Genomic DNA, 16,537 nt, shown 5'->3' on the forward strand with positions numbered 1-16,537 from the left:
GCTGAGATCGTGCCACTGCACTCCGGCCTGGTGACAGAGCAAGACTCCATCTCAAAACAACAACAACAACAACAAAAAACCACAAATACATGAGTAGTAGAATTGACAGCTCTTATGTTTATAAGGAGGAAGAATATGATAACACCTAAATTTCTAACTCTGGTGACTAGTAAGCTGTTATAAAGAAGAAACATTATTTAGGGAGAGATGGGGGAGGTAATTAGTTCAGACATAGGCATGTTGAGCTGAGGTACCTGTGGTTCATCTAGATAGATATCTTCAGTAGGCAGTTATAAATATTTGGGAGAGAGGGGTGGCATGCTCCTATAGTCCCAGCTACTCAGGAGGCTGTGGGAGGATTGCTTGACCCCAGGAGTTCAAGGCTGTAGGGCGCTATGATTGTGCTTGTTCGTAGCCACTGCACTCCAGCCTGGACAACATAGTGAGACCCTCATCTCTTTAAAAACTTGGGAGGGAAGCCTGGAAATACTAATTTAACAGTTAACAAGAGTTATGTAAATTGTGACAATATATGCACTTAGAGAGACTGTGGTTTAAGAGCACACAATATTAGGGGGACTCAAGTCAGCAGAATTCTAGTGAGCTGAGGGAAAAATACACAGGTAAGATAGTGGAAAATGGTTTATATAATTGTCTGTTTTCATGGAGCATTGATGGGAAGGGAAACAGGCACACTGAAAAAGTGAGAGGTAAGGGCTCAGTCAGCTGGTGTTTGGAGAGTGGAACCACGTGCCATAGGGAATGTGATAGATTGATGAATTAGAGATTAATGCTGCCTTTAATCAATTCTGAGGTGCATATTTTCTTTTAATATCTCTGAAATTGGAACACTTTTTACAAATGGTATATCATAGTTCAATTAACAGTGTTTTTGGTTTTTTTTTTTTTTTTGAGATGTAGTCTCGCTCTGTCGCCAGGCTGGAGTGCGGTGGCGCGATCTCAGCTCACTGCAACCTCTGCCTCCCAGGTTCAAGCGATTCCCCTGCCTCAGCCTCCCGAATAGCTGGGACTACAGGCGCGCGCCACCACGCCCGGCTAATTTTTTTTATTTTAGTAGAGACGGGGTTTCACCACATTGGCCAGGTTGATCTCCATCTCCTGACCTCATGATCCACCTGCCTCGGCCTCCCAAAGTGCTGGGATTACAGGCGTGAACCACCACGCCAAGCCACCACGCCCAGCCGACAATGTTTTTTATTTCTTTTGTGGCACATAAAATGATGCATCCATAACACAAGGCTCATGGTATTCTACATGAAGAAAACAATCTAAGTGATCCAGTCAGAGTTAGAAAAGAGAATATCATAGTAAAACCCCTCAAAGTAGGAGGTTGAAAATAATAGAGCAGAAATTAATTACTTAGGGAGATTCACAAAACCCAGAAGGGCAGTCCTTTAAGAAGACACATAAGGCACGATTGATTGTTTCTAGTTCAAGAAAAAAGCACAAAAATGTTTGAGTGGACATAACTACACTTAAAAATAGAGATTTTTAAAACACACTTTAAAAAATTCGAAGTATATTATACATATGACATTTACTGTTTGTACTATTTGAAACTGTACAATTCAATAGTAAAAAATCCATTTACATTCTTTTTTTCCACCCTTCATCTCTCTCTCTCTACTACCCTTCCTGGCTTCTCGTAACCATAATTCTACTCTCTCTCTTTGTGAGATCTACTCTTTTAGCTGCCACATATGAGTGAGATCATGTCTTTCTGTGCTTGGATTATTTCATTTAGCATAATGTCCTCCAGTTCCATCCTTGTTGCTGCAAATGACAAGATTTCATTCTTTTCTATGGCCAAATACTATTTCATTATGTATGTGTATATACACCACATTTTCTTTATCCATTCATGTATTAAATGGAATTGACGTAGGATGATTCCATATTTGGACTATTGTGAATAGTGCTGCAATAAACATGGGAGTGCAGATATACCTTCAGTGTATTGATTTTCTTTCTGTTGGATATATGTATAGTAGTGGAATTGTTGGATCATATGGTAGTTTACTTTTTTTTTTTTTTTTTTTTTGAGGAACCTTCATACTGTTCTTCATAGTGGCTGCACTAATTTACATTCCCACTAACACTGAGGGTTCCCCTTTCTGCACATCCTCACCAGCATCTGTAGTTGCCTATCTTTTTGATGCAAGCCATTTTAACTGGAGTGAGATGATACCTCATTGTGGTTTTGATTTGCATTTCTCTGATGATTAGTGATGTTGAGCCTTTTTTCATATATCTGTTAATCATTTGTATGTCTTTTGAGAAATGTATATTTTAGATCTTTTGCCCATTTTAAAATTGGATTATTTGGGGCTTGTTTTGTTTTGTTGCTACTGATTTGAGCTCCTTACCTATTGTGGTTGTTAATTCCTTGTCAGATGGATAGTTTGCAGATGTTTTATCCCATTCCGTGGGTTGTCTCTTCACTTTGTTGATTGTTTCCTTTGTGTTTTAGCTTGTATTTTCATTTGTCTATTTTTGCTTTGGTTGCCAGTGCTTTTGAGGTCTCATGCAAAAATTATTTGCCCAGAGCAGTGTTCTGGAGCGTTTCTCCAATGTTTTCTTCTAGTGGTTTCATAGTTTGTGAGATCAAAGTAGATCTCACAAAAAGAGGGAATAGAATTGTGGTTACCACTTCTACTAATTGAGATCTTAAATTTAAGTCATTAATCCATTTTGATTTGATTTTTGTGTGTGATGAGAGATAGGGGTATAGTTTCATTCTTCAGCATATAGTTATCCAGTTTTTCCACTACCATTTATTGTTGCTCTTGGCACCTTTGTTGAAGATGAGCTGGCTGCAAATTGCATGGATTTATATATAGGTTTTCTATTCTGTTCCATTGGTCTATGTGTCTGTTTTTGTAGCAGTACCATGCTATTTTGGTTACTGTAGCCCTCTAGTATAGTTTGAAGTCAGGTAGCGTGATGCCTCCAGCTTTGTTCTTTTGGCTTAGAATTGCTTTGGCTATTCAGGATCTTTTGTGGTTTCATATAAATTCTGAGCTTAAAGAAAAAATTATGTGAAGAATGTCATTTCAATTTTGATAGGGATTGAATCTTTAAATTGCTTTGGGTAGTATTGTCATGTTAACAATATTAATCCATCCAATCCATAAGCATGGACTACCTTTGTATTTTTTTGTGTCCTCTTCAATTTCTTTCATCAGTATTTTCTAGTTTTCCTTTATAGATCTTTCACATCTTTGGTTAAATTGATTACTAGGCATTTTATAATTTGTGTACCTATTGGAAATGGGATTGCGTTCTTGATTTCTTTTTCAGATTGTTTGCTGTTGGTATATGTAAATGCTGCTGATTTTTTATGTTCATCTTGTATCCTGCAGTTTCACTGAATTTATCAGCTCTAACAGTTTTTTGGTGGCGTCTTTAGGTTTTTGTAGGTATGAGATCACGTTACCTGCAAACAAGGCTCATTTGACTTATTCGTTTCCAGTTTGGATGCCCTTTATTTCTTTCTCTTGCCTAATTGCTGTGGCCGGGACTTCCAGTATTGCATTGAATAACAGTAGTGAGAGTGGGGCATCCTTTTCTATTTCAGTCCTTAGAGGAAAGACCTTTAATTTTTTTCCCCATTCGGTATGATGTTGGCTGTGAGTTTGTCATTTTGAGGTGTATTTCTACTATACTCATTTTTGTTGAGGGGTTTTTATGATAAAGTGATGTTCAATTTTACGAAATGCTTTTTCAGCATCTATTGAAATAATATGCTTTTTTTTTTTTTTTTGAGAGACAGTCTCACTCTGTCTGTCACCCAGGCTGGGAGCACAGTGGTGTGATCCCGGCTCACTGCAGCCTCCATCTCCTGGATTCAACTGATTTTCCCACCTGAGCCTCCCGAGTAGCTGAGGTGGGAGGATCACTTGAGGTCACACCACTGCATTCCAGCCTGGGTGACAGAGTGAGACCCTGTCTCAAAAAACAACAAACAAACAAAATTTTCCACGCATTTTCATCATTCATTTATTTATATGGGTACTTTTAATACATGTAGGCAGCTGGGCACGACGGCTCACACCTGTAATTCCAGAACTTTGGGAGGCCAAGGCAGGCAGATCACCTAAGATTAGGAGTTCAAGAGCAGCCTGGCCAACATGGTGAAACCCCATCTCTACTAAAAATACAAAAAAAAATTTTAGCTGGGCATGGTGGCAGGTGCCTGTAATCCCAGCTACTTGGGAGGCTGAGGCAGGAGAATCACTGAACCTGGGAGGCGGAAGTTGCAGTGAGCCGAGATCGTGCCATTGCACTCCAGCCTGGGCAACAAGAGCAAAACTCCATCTCAAAAAAAAAGAAAGAAAAAAATACATGTAGGCTTATTTCCTGGAGTACATCATTTTCACTTCTGTTCTGTGAAACTTAGCAGATTTTAAATTCATATATGACACTGGAAGTTTTATTCCAAGCCACATTTATTTGCATAAAATGAGATCCTTTTGGTTTTGTTTTCTTTACTCGTTCATTTGGTATATATTTGTTCTTTATACTATAAGCATTTATTGTATTACTTTTTCCACATATGAGTGACATTGACTGTTTATATATATATATGAGCTGTTTATATTTCCTTTTCTCTGGATTTTGTTTATATTCTTTGACAATTTTTATGTTGAGTCATTGTCTTCGATTTGCAGAATCTCTTATGTTAGAAGGAATTTGACCCTTTGCAATGGTTTTTTTTTGTACCATGCCTGATTGTCTTGTTTGTGAATTATGTTTTCTAAACTTGACGTTTACTTTTTGTTGTTGTTTTTTTGAGACGGAGTCTCGCTCTGTCGCCCAGGCGGGAGTGCAGTGGTGTGATCTCGGCTCACTGTAACCTCCGCCTCCCAGGTTCAAGCAATTCTCCTGTCTCAGCCTCCCAAGTAGCTGGGATTACAGGCATGCACCACCATGCCTGGCTAATTTTTGTATTTTTAGCAGAGACGGGGTTTCACCATGTTGGTCAGGCTGGCCTTGAATTCCTGACCTCACAGTCCACCTGCCTCCACCTCCCAAAGTACTGGGATTAAAGGCGTGAGCCACCACACCTGGCTACTTTCTTTTTAAGTAACTTCTTTATAACTTTTTATTTTCTTTTTTCTTTTTCTTTCTTTTTTTTTTTTTTTAATTGGAGTCTTGCTCTGTTGCCTAGGCTGGAATGCGGTGGCATGATCTTGGCTCACTGCAACCTCCGCCTCCTGGGTTCAAGCGATTCTCCTGCCTCAGCCTCCTGAGTAGCTGGGACTACAGGCATGTGCCATCGCGCCCGGCTAAGTTTTTGTTTTTTTAGTAGAGACGGGGTTTCACCGTGTTAGCCAGGATGGTCTCGATCTCCTGACCTCATGATCCACCTGCCTCATCCTCCCAAAGTGCTGGGATTACAGGCATGAGCCATTGCGCCTGGACAACTTTTTCTAAATAAAGTTACAGTGAAGGCTGAATTTCTTGATAAAAATAAAAATAGTGAAATTTAATGACAGGATAAAACCTTGTTTTATTAGTATTTTTTGAATTTAGAAAAGTACTATTTTAACATGGCTAAAGGAGACTGGGGATAATGTTTGAAAATTTGGGAGCTTTGGCTGGGCGCAGTGGCTCACACCTGTAATCCCAGCACTTTGGGCGGACATGGTGGCGGGCGCCTGTAGTCCCAGCTACTTGGGAGGCTGAGGCAGAAGAATGGCATGAACCCAGGAGGCAGAGCTTGCAGTGAGCCGAGATCGCATCACTGCACTTCAGCCTGGGTGACAGAGCGAGACTCCGTCTCAAAAAAAAAGAAAAGAAAAGAAAAGAAAATTTGGGAGCTTTATTTGGGCCACAATGAACACCAAATATTTAATTTGATATAGATACAGATGTAGTGGCAGCTAAATCTGAGTTACTTTCCTTTTCCTTGTTCTTTTGAATACAGGGTGAGCATGGACAATCTTGTGCCAAAATGCTTGTGAATCGAGCATTGGGCCGCTGGAGGCAGCGTATGCTCCGAGCAGATAACACTAGTGCCATAGTAATCTGCATCTCTCCAGAAGTGGACAATCAGGGAAACTTTACCAATGAAGATGAGTTATACCTGAACCTGACTGACAGCCCTTCCTATAATAGTCAAGAAACCTGTGTGATGACTCCTTCCCCATGTTCTACACCACCAGTCAAGGTATATAGTTCCATAGTTTTTAAGTTATGTTTTAATAGTCACCAGTTCTTTGGTTAGCGTCACCTGGAAACAATTTTTAAATTCTTACAGGATTTTGGATTTGAACTCGATTCAAGAAAGTGATGTAACTTATTATCAGAGAGCCATCTTTACATCAATACTAATCTGAATGCCAGCCATGTGTACAGCACTAATAAAAAGGTGATTGTGGGCCCTTAAGAATATTATTGTTTGCCATCTAATGCTATGAACATTATTTTTAAAGCATTTAGAAGTTTGTGAAGCACTTAAGTGTATTTTATTTGAATCTCATAGCCCAGAAGTAGAGCTAATGTTATTATTTCATTTTATCAGTAATAAGCCTGAGAGATTAAACTGTCTAAACAAGGTCATAGAGAATCAAAATTGAGCTGGACCTGAGGATAGCAGACATTACAACTGGTTGTCTGTTAACTCGTATAAGAAACTTTATTCCTGTTTCTTATCCATGTTAATATTGATTGAGTTTAAGATATGCTTTGAAATAAGCAAATTTTAAGTAGATATCACACTTTGCTTTTTGATTTACTAAGAACTCAAATACTTGGTTGTGTTTTCATCCTATTTTTTCCCACCAAAAATTAGCAGTATTGATTGATAATTGCTTTAATACATAGCATGGCTAACCTGGCTTTCTGAGAATGTGTTTTCAGTAGACTGACCATTAAAATGGGAAATGTAGCGAAATCTAATGTCATCTATTCAGGAAGTTTTTTAAAGTGTCAAAGGCCTTTAATTTTGGGTGTTGTAATCCTATAGTCAATACTTGGAAATGGATTATTACTGCTTTGCTTTCTTTCACTTTACATACATATGGCAAAAACCACATATGGCCAGATAAAATGGAATGTTTTCATTTCTTTTTCTTTTTTTGTTTTTGAGACAGAGTTTTACTCTTGTTGCCCAGGCTAGAGTGCAATGGCATGATCTTGGCACACTGCAACCTCCACCTCCCCGGTTCAGGTGATTCTCCTGCCTCAGCCTCCTGAGTAGCTGGGATTACAGGTGCCCGCCACTACGCCCTGCTAATTTTTTTGTATTTTTAGTAGAGATGGGGTTTCACCATGTTGTCCAAGCTGGTCTTGAACTCCTGACCTCAGGTGATCCACCTGCGTTGGCCTCCCAAAGTGCTGGGATTATAGGCCTGGCTGAAATGAAGTATTTTCATTCACAAAAGGTTTCTTTTCTTTGAAAACCGTGAATGGTAATGCAGGTTGAAACCCTTTAAAGCCTCTTTATTCTCTTTTCGAAGCTGCGAAAGAGCTTATGTTTGTATATTTGCATATTTCTGAATATTTGTATGTAATTATTACTTTCATGTTTCCTGATAACTGACCTTTAGGCAGTATAGAGAAGGAGGAGACATTAGAGGGGGGAGTAGTGTGAGGAACAAAAGGGCATTCTTAATATTAACCTCAAATAAAAATCATTGCAGTCTGCTGACTGGCATTAGTAAACCCATACATAAAATATGTTTAAAAAATTACTTAAGCCGGGCACAGTGGCTCATGCCTGTAATCCCAGCACTTTGGGAGGCCAAGTTGGGCAGGTAAGCTGAGGTCAGGAGTTCGAAACCAGACTGACCAACATGGAGATACCCCATCTCTACTAAAAATACAAAATTAGCCGGGTGTGGTGATGCATGCCTGTAATCCCAGGTACTTGGGAGGCGGAGGCAGGAGAACCGCTTGAACCCAGGAGGCGGAGGTTGCGGTGAGCCAAGATCATGCCATTGCACTCCAGCCTGGGCAACAACAGCAAAACCCCATCTGAAAAAAAAAAAAAAAAAATTACTTAAATTCTGGACCGGGCGCGGTGGCTCACGCCTGTAATCTCAGCACTTTGGGAGGCAGAGGCACGTGGATCATGAGGTCAGGAGATCGAGACCATCTTAACCAACATGGTGAAACCCCATCTCTACTAAAATACAAAAAATTAGCTGGGCGTGATGGCTCGTACCTGTAATCCCAGCTACTTGGGAGGTAGAGGCAGGGGAATCTCTTGAACCCGGGAGGTAGAGGTTGCAGTGAGCTGAGATCGCGTCGCTGCACTCCAGCCTGCTGACAAAGCAAGACTCCGTCTCAAAAAATAATAATAATAATAATTCTGATAATGACCTAATAATACTACTAAAGTAAAGATAAGAAGGCGTATGTTTGCCATATGCAAGTATAGTTATTTGTTAACCCATTGGCCCTGCCCAAATATGGGAAAACATTTAGATTAATTCAGAATAATTAGTATTGTTGGCTCTGATCTAACAACTAACAAAAGACAAATTTCTGCCCAAGAAATTGTTTTTGGTTTGTTTTATTTACCTTAATTGACATAAAGGTGAGTACTCCCGACTATATTTAATTTACATCATTATTAAAGTTATCTCATGTTTAGTAACATAGAGATAAATTTAATTATAATTTGGTTAATGTTGAATAGTCAGAGACTTATTCACACTTAGACAAGACATTTGAGACTAGATTTGTTTGTAAACATGTCAGCTTCCATTTGAATTCTCACATAAATTAGTCTTTGTTTTGGGATGGAGATAGTGGAAAAGCCTTTGTTTAAGTAAGATAGATTACTATGACACACATTTCTTTCTCTGTCCTTTGTTTAGGGCAAAACTAAATTTAGCTATGTTTTACAAGCTAAGATCTTTAAGAACGGAATGGGGAAGAGAGCAAAGAGTTTCAGAAAATTAAAACTTAGTTTTAGTTGTGTTTTAGGCACAGTTTGTAATTAATTGTTTAATATTGGATTACAGGGTAGATGGGAGGAGAAAGTTGATCTCTGAAGCAGTGAACTTTTTTAAAGTATGTATTTTTAGGGGGTAACCTCAATATCACATAACTGTTTTATGAACATGCAGGCTTTAGCAATACAAATTAACCTGGGGTACATCTAAGAAGTCTAAACAGTTGCCTGTGCTAACAGATGCAATGTATTCCCACAGAATGCCAATAAAAAGAGAATTTCCTTCAGAAACGTTCAAGAAGAAAGTAGGGGAAGGGAAGCCAGCACACCTGTGGTGTCAGAATAATATTCTGTGCATTTAGGCTGGGTGCGGTGGCTCACGCCTGTAATCCCAGCACGTTGGGAGGCCGAGGCGGGCGGATCACAAGGTCAGGATTTCGAGACCAGCCTGGCCAATGTGGTGAAACCCCGTTTCTACTAAAAATACAAAAATTAGCTGGATGTGGTGACATGTGCCTGTAATCCCAGCACTTTGGAGGCCGAGGCAGGCAGATCTCCCGAGGTCAGGAGTTTGAGACCAGCCTGGCCAACATAGTGAAATCCTGTCTTTACTAAGAATACAAAAGTTAGCTGGGTGTGGTGGTGGGTGCCTGTGATCCCAGCTACTTGGGAGGCTGAGGCAGGAGAATTGCTTGAACCCAGGAGGCGGAGGTTGCATTGAGCCAAGACTGTGCCATTGCACTCCAGCCTGGGCAACAAGAACGAAACTCCGTCTCAAAAACAAACAAAAACAAAAACAAAAAAACAGAGAAGGGATGTATTTGGGGCAGTACCAGATTAGTAACTAGAAATTCTTTGTCCTTTTCTTCAGTGTCCATTAGTCCTAAAGTCTATATATATATATATGTGTGTGTGTGTGTGTGTGTGTATGTATTCCAGTAAAGCATATTCATATCTATGATTAGATTGAGATCATTTTAGAAACGAGTTTCTGGGCCGGGTGCGGTGGATCACTTAAGGTCAGGAATTTGAGACCAGCCTGGCCAACATGGTGAAACCCCATCTCTACTGAAAATACAAAAATTAGCTGGGCATGGTGGTGGGCACCTCTAACCCCAGCTACTCGGGAGGGTGAGGTGGGAGAATCGCTTGAACCCAGGAGGCAGAGGTTGCAGTGAGCAGAGATTGCGTCACTGCACTCCAGCCTGGGTGACAGAGCAAGACTCAGTCTTAAAAAAAGAAAAAAGGAAGCTTCTGGATGCCTTCAATTTCCCTTTCATTTTATTTTTTGAACCTCCCTGCCTCTCTTATTTCCCTTTCTTTTTAACTCTAGACAAATTAAAGGAAACACCCTATTATAAGTATACTTTTATATAGCACTTTTAAGAAAGTTGTATATTCAGGCTGGGCACGGTGGCTCACACCTGTTATCACAGCACTTTGAGAGGCCAAGGCGGGCGGATCACCAGAGGTCAGGAGATCCAGACCAGCCTGACCAACATGGAGAAACCCTGTCTCTACTAAAAATACAAAAAAAAATTAGCTGGGCGTGGTGGTGCATGCCTGTAGTCCTAGCTACTCGGGAGGCTGAGGCAGGAGAATCCCTTGGACCTGGAAGGCGGAGGTTGCGGTGAGCCAAGATTCCATTGCACTCCAGCCTGGGCAACAAGAGCGAAACTCCATCTCAAAAAAAAAAAAAAAAAAAAAAAGGAAAGGTGTTTATTTATGGGAGATTTTATTTCAGAGAAAGATCAGATAAATACGTCTTCATTTGCTGCTCTGCTTGGGCTTTTCAGAATCTATTAGTATTTTGATACATTTGATTGAGAGTCCACTTGAGGAAAATTTTACATGTTTGGGGGAGAGAGTATTTATGCTTTAACTCTGGACCTTGATAAAGTATTAAGACAATGATTTTATGAAATGTTATTACTTTGGAAGAGCTGGGTTTGATAGTAAGAATGTTCTTGTCTGGAGGTGAGCGGCTATTCTGAGTATGTGTAGATTTAGAGCACCACACTCAAAGTAGTGGTGCATATCTAGATTGACATGAAGCGTTGTAAAAACAGCATTTTTAAAAACAATAAAGTGCCTTGGATAATTCTCATTTGTTTTCATCAATTGGGAATTTCCCTAACAATTCTCAGTATGGTCCCATGTGTACTACTTTTCTCAAATCACAGAGCAGTATCTAGTGTTTGCAGGATGGGTGCAAAGCAGCATTCATCTGAGTTTCCATTATGACCATTATGACATAGTTGCTTTAATGTTGTACTTTCCTTTAATAATGTGCTTTAATGTTGTAATGCTTTCCACACTACATACTCAGAAATTAGAATTTAGGAGATAGGATATAAACCAAAAAACCACAAATTTGTTGCTTATCCTACTGAGATGCTACCATCCCCTCCAATGGTTACACTAGTTTTCATTACTAGAAAATTGAGATTTTTATTTTTAATTTTAATATTTATTTATTTATTGTGAGATGGAGTCTCACTCTGTCACCCAGGCTGGAGTGCAGTGGTGTGATCTCTGCTCTCTGCAGCCTCCACCTTCTGGGCTCAAGCAGTTCTCCTATCTCAGCCTACAGAGTAGCTGGGATTACAGGTGCGCACCACCATGCCTGGCTAATTTTTGTATTTTTAGTAGAGATGCAGTTTCACCATGTTGGCCAGGCTGGTTTTGAACTCCTGACCTCAAATGATCCGCCCGCCTCAACCTCCCAAAGTACTGGGATTACAGGGGTTAGCCACTGTGCCCGGCCAAAAATTGAGATTTTTAAAATCTTTTTTTTCTTTTTTGAAATAGGGAATGCTTCATGAATTTGTGTCATCTTTGCACAGGGGCCATGCTAATCTTGTTTGTATCCTTCCAATTTTAGTATATGTGCTGCTGTAGTAAGCACTTAATGGCATCATAAAGCAATTTTTTGATGGTTCTTATGGAAAAATATAAGACTTTTATGAAAAATACAGCGATTTCATCAGCATTATGTTATTACCAAAAGTAAAATTAAAATGCACACAGAGAATGCGATACTTTTGATCTTCTCCATGTTTGGGTACAGAATAGTGGAAGAGTGAATGTGTGCCTATGGTTAATTTTGAGGGTTTGTTTTGAAATCTTGTTCCTTAGTGTATCTTATTTTTGGTTACCTGCCAATGGATAGAAAATACTTGTGACCAGATGAATTTTCACCCACTTGAATAGATTACTTTATAATTTCATCTATTACCCTGAAGACAGAATTCAATGTCATTCTTACCTTTATATTGTCTTCTCACTCAGGTTCCTCCCATTAAACCTTAACACATAGTTCAGTAAATAGAAGGTGAACAAATTAGTGAATGCATACCTTGTTTTTGCCATCCTACTAGCTTCATAAGAAGCCTAATATCACATGCATAGGTTTGTTGAGTTCTAGGATAAATTTTTTCTTATTTGTTTTACCTTCTTATTTTTCAGTCACTGGAGGAGGATCCATGGCCAAGGCTGAACTCTAAGGACCATATACCTGCCCTGGTTCGTAGCAATGCCTTCTCAGAGAATTTTTTAGAGGTTTCAGCTGAGATAGCTCGAGAGAATGTCCAGGGTGTAGTCATATCCTCAAAAGATCCAGAACCACTTGAAGAAAATTGCGCTAAAGCCCTGACTTTAAGGATACATGATTCTTTGAATAATAGCCTTCCAGTTGGCCTTGTGCCTACTAATTCAACAAACACTGTCATGGACCAAAAAAATTTGAAGATGTCAACTCCTGGCCAAATGAAAGCCCAAGAAATTGAAAGAACCCCTCCAACAAACTTTAAAAGGACATTAGAAGAGTCCAATTCTGGCCCCCTGATGAAGAAGCATAGACGAAATGGCTTAAGTCGAAGTAGTGGTGCTCAGCCTGCAAGTCTCCCCACAACCTCACAGCGAAAGAACTCTGTTAAACTCACCATGCGACGCAGACTTAGGGGCCAGAAGAAAATTGGAAATCCTTTACTTCATCAACACAGGAAAACTGTTTGTGTTTGCTGAAATGCATCTGGGAAATGAGGTTTTTCCAAACTTAGGATATAAGAGGGCTTTTTAAATTTGGTGCCGATGTTGAACTTTTTTTAAGGGGACAAAATTAAAAGAATATACAGTTTGACTTTTTGGAATTCAGCAGTTTTATCCTGGCCTTGTACTTGCTTGTATTATAAATGTGGATTTTGTAGATGTTAGGGTATAAGTTGCTGTAAAATTTGTGTAAATTTGTAGCCACACAAATTCAGTCTCTTACTCTGATACACAGTAATTGTGACAATAGGGCTAAATGTTTAAAGAAATCAAAAGACTCTATTAGATTTTAGAAAAACATTTAAACTTTTTAAAATACTTATTAAAAAATTTGTATAAGCCACTTGTCTTGAAAACTGTGCAACTTTTTAAAGTAAATTATTAAGCAGACTGGAAAAGTGATGTATTTTCATAGTGACCTGTGTTTCACTTAATGTTTCTTAGAGACAAGTGTCTTTTAAACATTATTTTTTATTTCTGATTTCATAATTCAGAACTAAATTTTTCATAGAAGTGTTGAGCCATGCTACAGTTAGTCTTGTCCCAATTAAAATACTATGCAGTATCTCTTACATCAGTAGCATTTTTCTAAAACCTTAGCCATCAGATATGGTTACTAAATCTTCGGCATAGAAGGAAGTGTGTTTGCCTGAAACAATCTAAAACAATTCCCTTATTTTTCATCCCAGACCAATGGCATTATTAGGTCTTAAAGTAGTTACTCCCTTCTCGTGTTTGCTTAAAATATGTGAAGTTTTCCTTGCTATTTCAATAACAGATGGTGCTGCTAATTCCCAACATTTCTTAAATTATTTTATATCATACAGTTTTCATTGATTATATGGGTATATATTCATCTAATAAATCAGTGAACTGTTCCTCATGTTGCTGAATTTGTAGTTGTTGGTTTATTTTAATGGTATGTACAAGTTGCGTATCCCTTATCCAAAATGCTTGGGACCAGAAGTGTTTGAGATTTTTTAAAATTTTGGAATATTTGCTTTATACTGAGCTTTTGAGTGTTCCCAATCTGAAATTCAAAATGCTCTAATGAGCATTTCCTTTGAGCATCATGCCTGCTCTGAAAAAGTTTCTGATTCTGGAGCATTTTGGATTTCGGATTTTCAGATTAGGGATGCTTAACCTGGATTAACATTCTGTTGTGCCATGATCATGCTTTAGAGTGAGTTTATTTTATTTATTTATTATTTTGTTTTGTTTGTTTGAGATGGGGTCTCACTCTGTCATCCAGGCTAGAGTGCAGTGGCGTGATCTCGGCTCACTGCAACCTCTGCCTCCCGGGTTCAATTGATTCTCCTGCCTCAGTCTCTCTCCCCAGAAGCTGGGATTACAGGTGCGTGCCACCACACCCGGCTATTTTTTTTTTTTTTTTTTTTTTTGAGACGGAGTCAAGCTCTGTTGTCCAGGCTGGAGTGCAGTGGTGTGATCTCGGCTCCCTGCAACCTCTGCCTCCTGGGTTCACGCGATTCTCCTGCCTCAGCCTCCTGAGTAGCTGAGATTACAGGCATGTGCCACCATGCCCAGCCAATTTTTGTATTTTTAGTAGAGATGGGGTTTCACATGTCGGTCAGGCTGGTCTCGATCTCCTGACCTCGTGATCCACCCACTTCGGCCTCCCAAAGTACTGGGATTACAGGCGTGAGCTGCCGTGCCCAGCCATTTTTGTATTTTTAGTAGAGACGGGGTTTCACCATGTTGGCCAGGCTGGTTTTGAACTCCTGACCTCAGGTGATCCACCCGCCTGGGCCTCCCAAAGTGCTGGGATTATAGGTGTGAGCCACTGTGCCTGGCTTAGAGTGAGTTTAAAATACAACTTAAAGTCTTCATTTTTGCACACTGAATTTTTTATTTTAATATCGAACATATTGAAATAGGTGCGGTGGCTCACGCCTGTAATCCCAGCACTTTGGGAGGCCAAGGAGGGCAGATCACAAAGTCAGGAGATTGAGACCATCTTGGCCAACATGGTGAAACCCCCTCTCTACTAAAATACAAAAAATTAGCCAGGCATGGTGGTGCATGCCTGTAGTCTCAGTACTCATGAGGCTGAGGCAGGGGAATCACTTGAGCCCAGGAGGCGGAGGTTGCAGTGAACTGAGATCGTGCTATTGCACTCCACCCTGGCGACAAAGTGAGACGCCATCTCAGGAAAAAAAAAAAAAAATGAAATAAACTAAATAATGTGATTAAGTCAGTTATGGCTTATAAGCATTATGTAAAATAGCGATTTAAAATGAATAAAACACTGTATACTTCGGTAATACAGGAAAAAATCTAAAGGGAATTAATACTAAAACACTAAGTATGTACTTTTGATATGACTTGTACAGTGAGATAATTTTTTAATTTATTTGGAACAAGATCTGTCATTGAGAGATTGAAGAGTTAATTCGTGAATTCAATGTCGTGCACCTACAATATGCTACAAACTGTGTTGTTGGAAACATACCTGTTTTCCATAGGAAAACTAAGTTTTTTCAGACCTTTACGAGAGAGATAGCAACTAGCAGACACTTCTGGAGTCTGTTCATTGTGAAGGTCTTTTCCATCTTGTACACCTGTAATACCATCCTAGCTGCACCACGTGAAAATCCAGCAAGCCAGGTGTGGTGTCATGTGCCTGTAGTCCCAGCCACTTGGGAGGCTGAGGTGGGATGATCACTTGAGCCTGGGAGATTTAGGCTGCAATGAGATATGCTCGTGCCACTGCACTCCAGCTTGGGTGACAGAGTAAGACCCTGTCTAAACAAAACAACAACAAAAACACTAGCAAATCTAAATACATACTGAAATCCAGGCCGGGCACGGTGGCTCACACCTGTAATCCCAGCACTGTGGGAGACCGAGGTGGGTGGATCACGAGGTGAGATTGAGACCAGCCTGGCCAACATGGTGAAACCCGTCTCTACTAAAAATACAAAAATTACCTGGGCGTGGTGGCGTGTGTCTGTAATCCCAGCTATTTGGGAGGGTGAGGCAGGAGAATCACTTGAACCCGGGAGGCGGAGGTTGCAGTGAGCCGAGATTGAGCCAGTGCACTCCAGCCTGGGTGACAAAGTGCAACTCCATCTCAAAAAAAAAAAAAAAAGAAAAAATCCATTTAGGCCAGGTGTGGTGTCTCCTGCCTGTATTCCTGACACTTTGGGAGGCTGAGGTGGGAGAATTGCCTGAGCCCAGGAGTTTGAGACCAGCCTGGAAAACATAGGGATACCCCATCTCTACAAAAAAAATAATGAACTGGATGTGGTGTTGTGTGCCTATGGTCCCAGCTACCCAGGAAGCTGAGGTGGGAGGATCACTTGAGCCTGGGAGGTGGAGGCTGCAGTGAGCCGTGATCATGCCACTGCACTCCAGCCTGGGCAACAAAGTGAGACCCTGTCTCAAAATTAAAAAAAAAAAAATCAATGTAGCTACTTTTTACTTTTTTTTCTTTTTTGCCAGTGGTTGTAAAATAGATTATGTAATCTGTATTTTTCAAATCAGTTGTTTAAAAAGTGTCACAGCATTCTTTCCTACATCACATTATTTTTTAGTGCAATA

The 16,537-nt window shown here is 39.9% G+C and overlaps 1 protein-coding gene and 1 non-coding gene across 4 annotated transcripts in view; one reads left to right on the top strand and one right to left on the bottom strand.

Moving 5' to 3' along the window:
• PPM1D (protein phosphatase, Mg2+/Mn2+ dependent 1D) overlaps positions 1-13,863 on the top strand; it is a 64,240-nt gene extending 50,377 nt beyond the window's left edge. Inside the window, exons 5-7 of one of the 3 annotated variants that reach the window (XR_008515602.2) lie at positions 5,951-6,193; positions 6,284-6,394; positions 8,997-10,632. Coding sequence is in view for 2 of the 3 variants with exons in the window: in XM_002827684.5 (XP_002827730.2) it covers positions 5,951-6,193; positions 12,395-12,952 (801 nt within the window). In the remaining variant the exon portion in view is untranslated. Of the gene's footprint in view, positions 1-5,950; positions 6,194-6,283; positions 8,042-8,996; positions 10,633-12,394 lie in introns of those variants that run through there. The other 2 variants (XM_002827684.5, XM_054536999.2) reach the window with 2 other exon arrangements.
• On the bottom strand, positions 11,730-11,834 carry LOC112129738 (U6 spliceosomal RNA). The gene has a single exon (XR_002912097.3). It is a non-coding gene; the product is annotated as a U6 spliceosomal RNA (small nuclear RNA).
• Positions 13,864-16,537: the final 2,674 nt, after the last annotated feature.

Source organism: Pongo abelii, chromosome 19, assembly GCF_028885655.2.
Source record: "Pongo abelii isolate AG06213 chromosome 19, NHGRI_mPonAbe1-v2.0_pri, whole genome shotgun sequence".
Classification (NCBI taxonomy): domain Eukaryota; kingdom Metazoa; phylum Chordata; class Mammalia; order Primates; family Hominidae; genus Pongo; species Pongo abelii.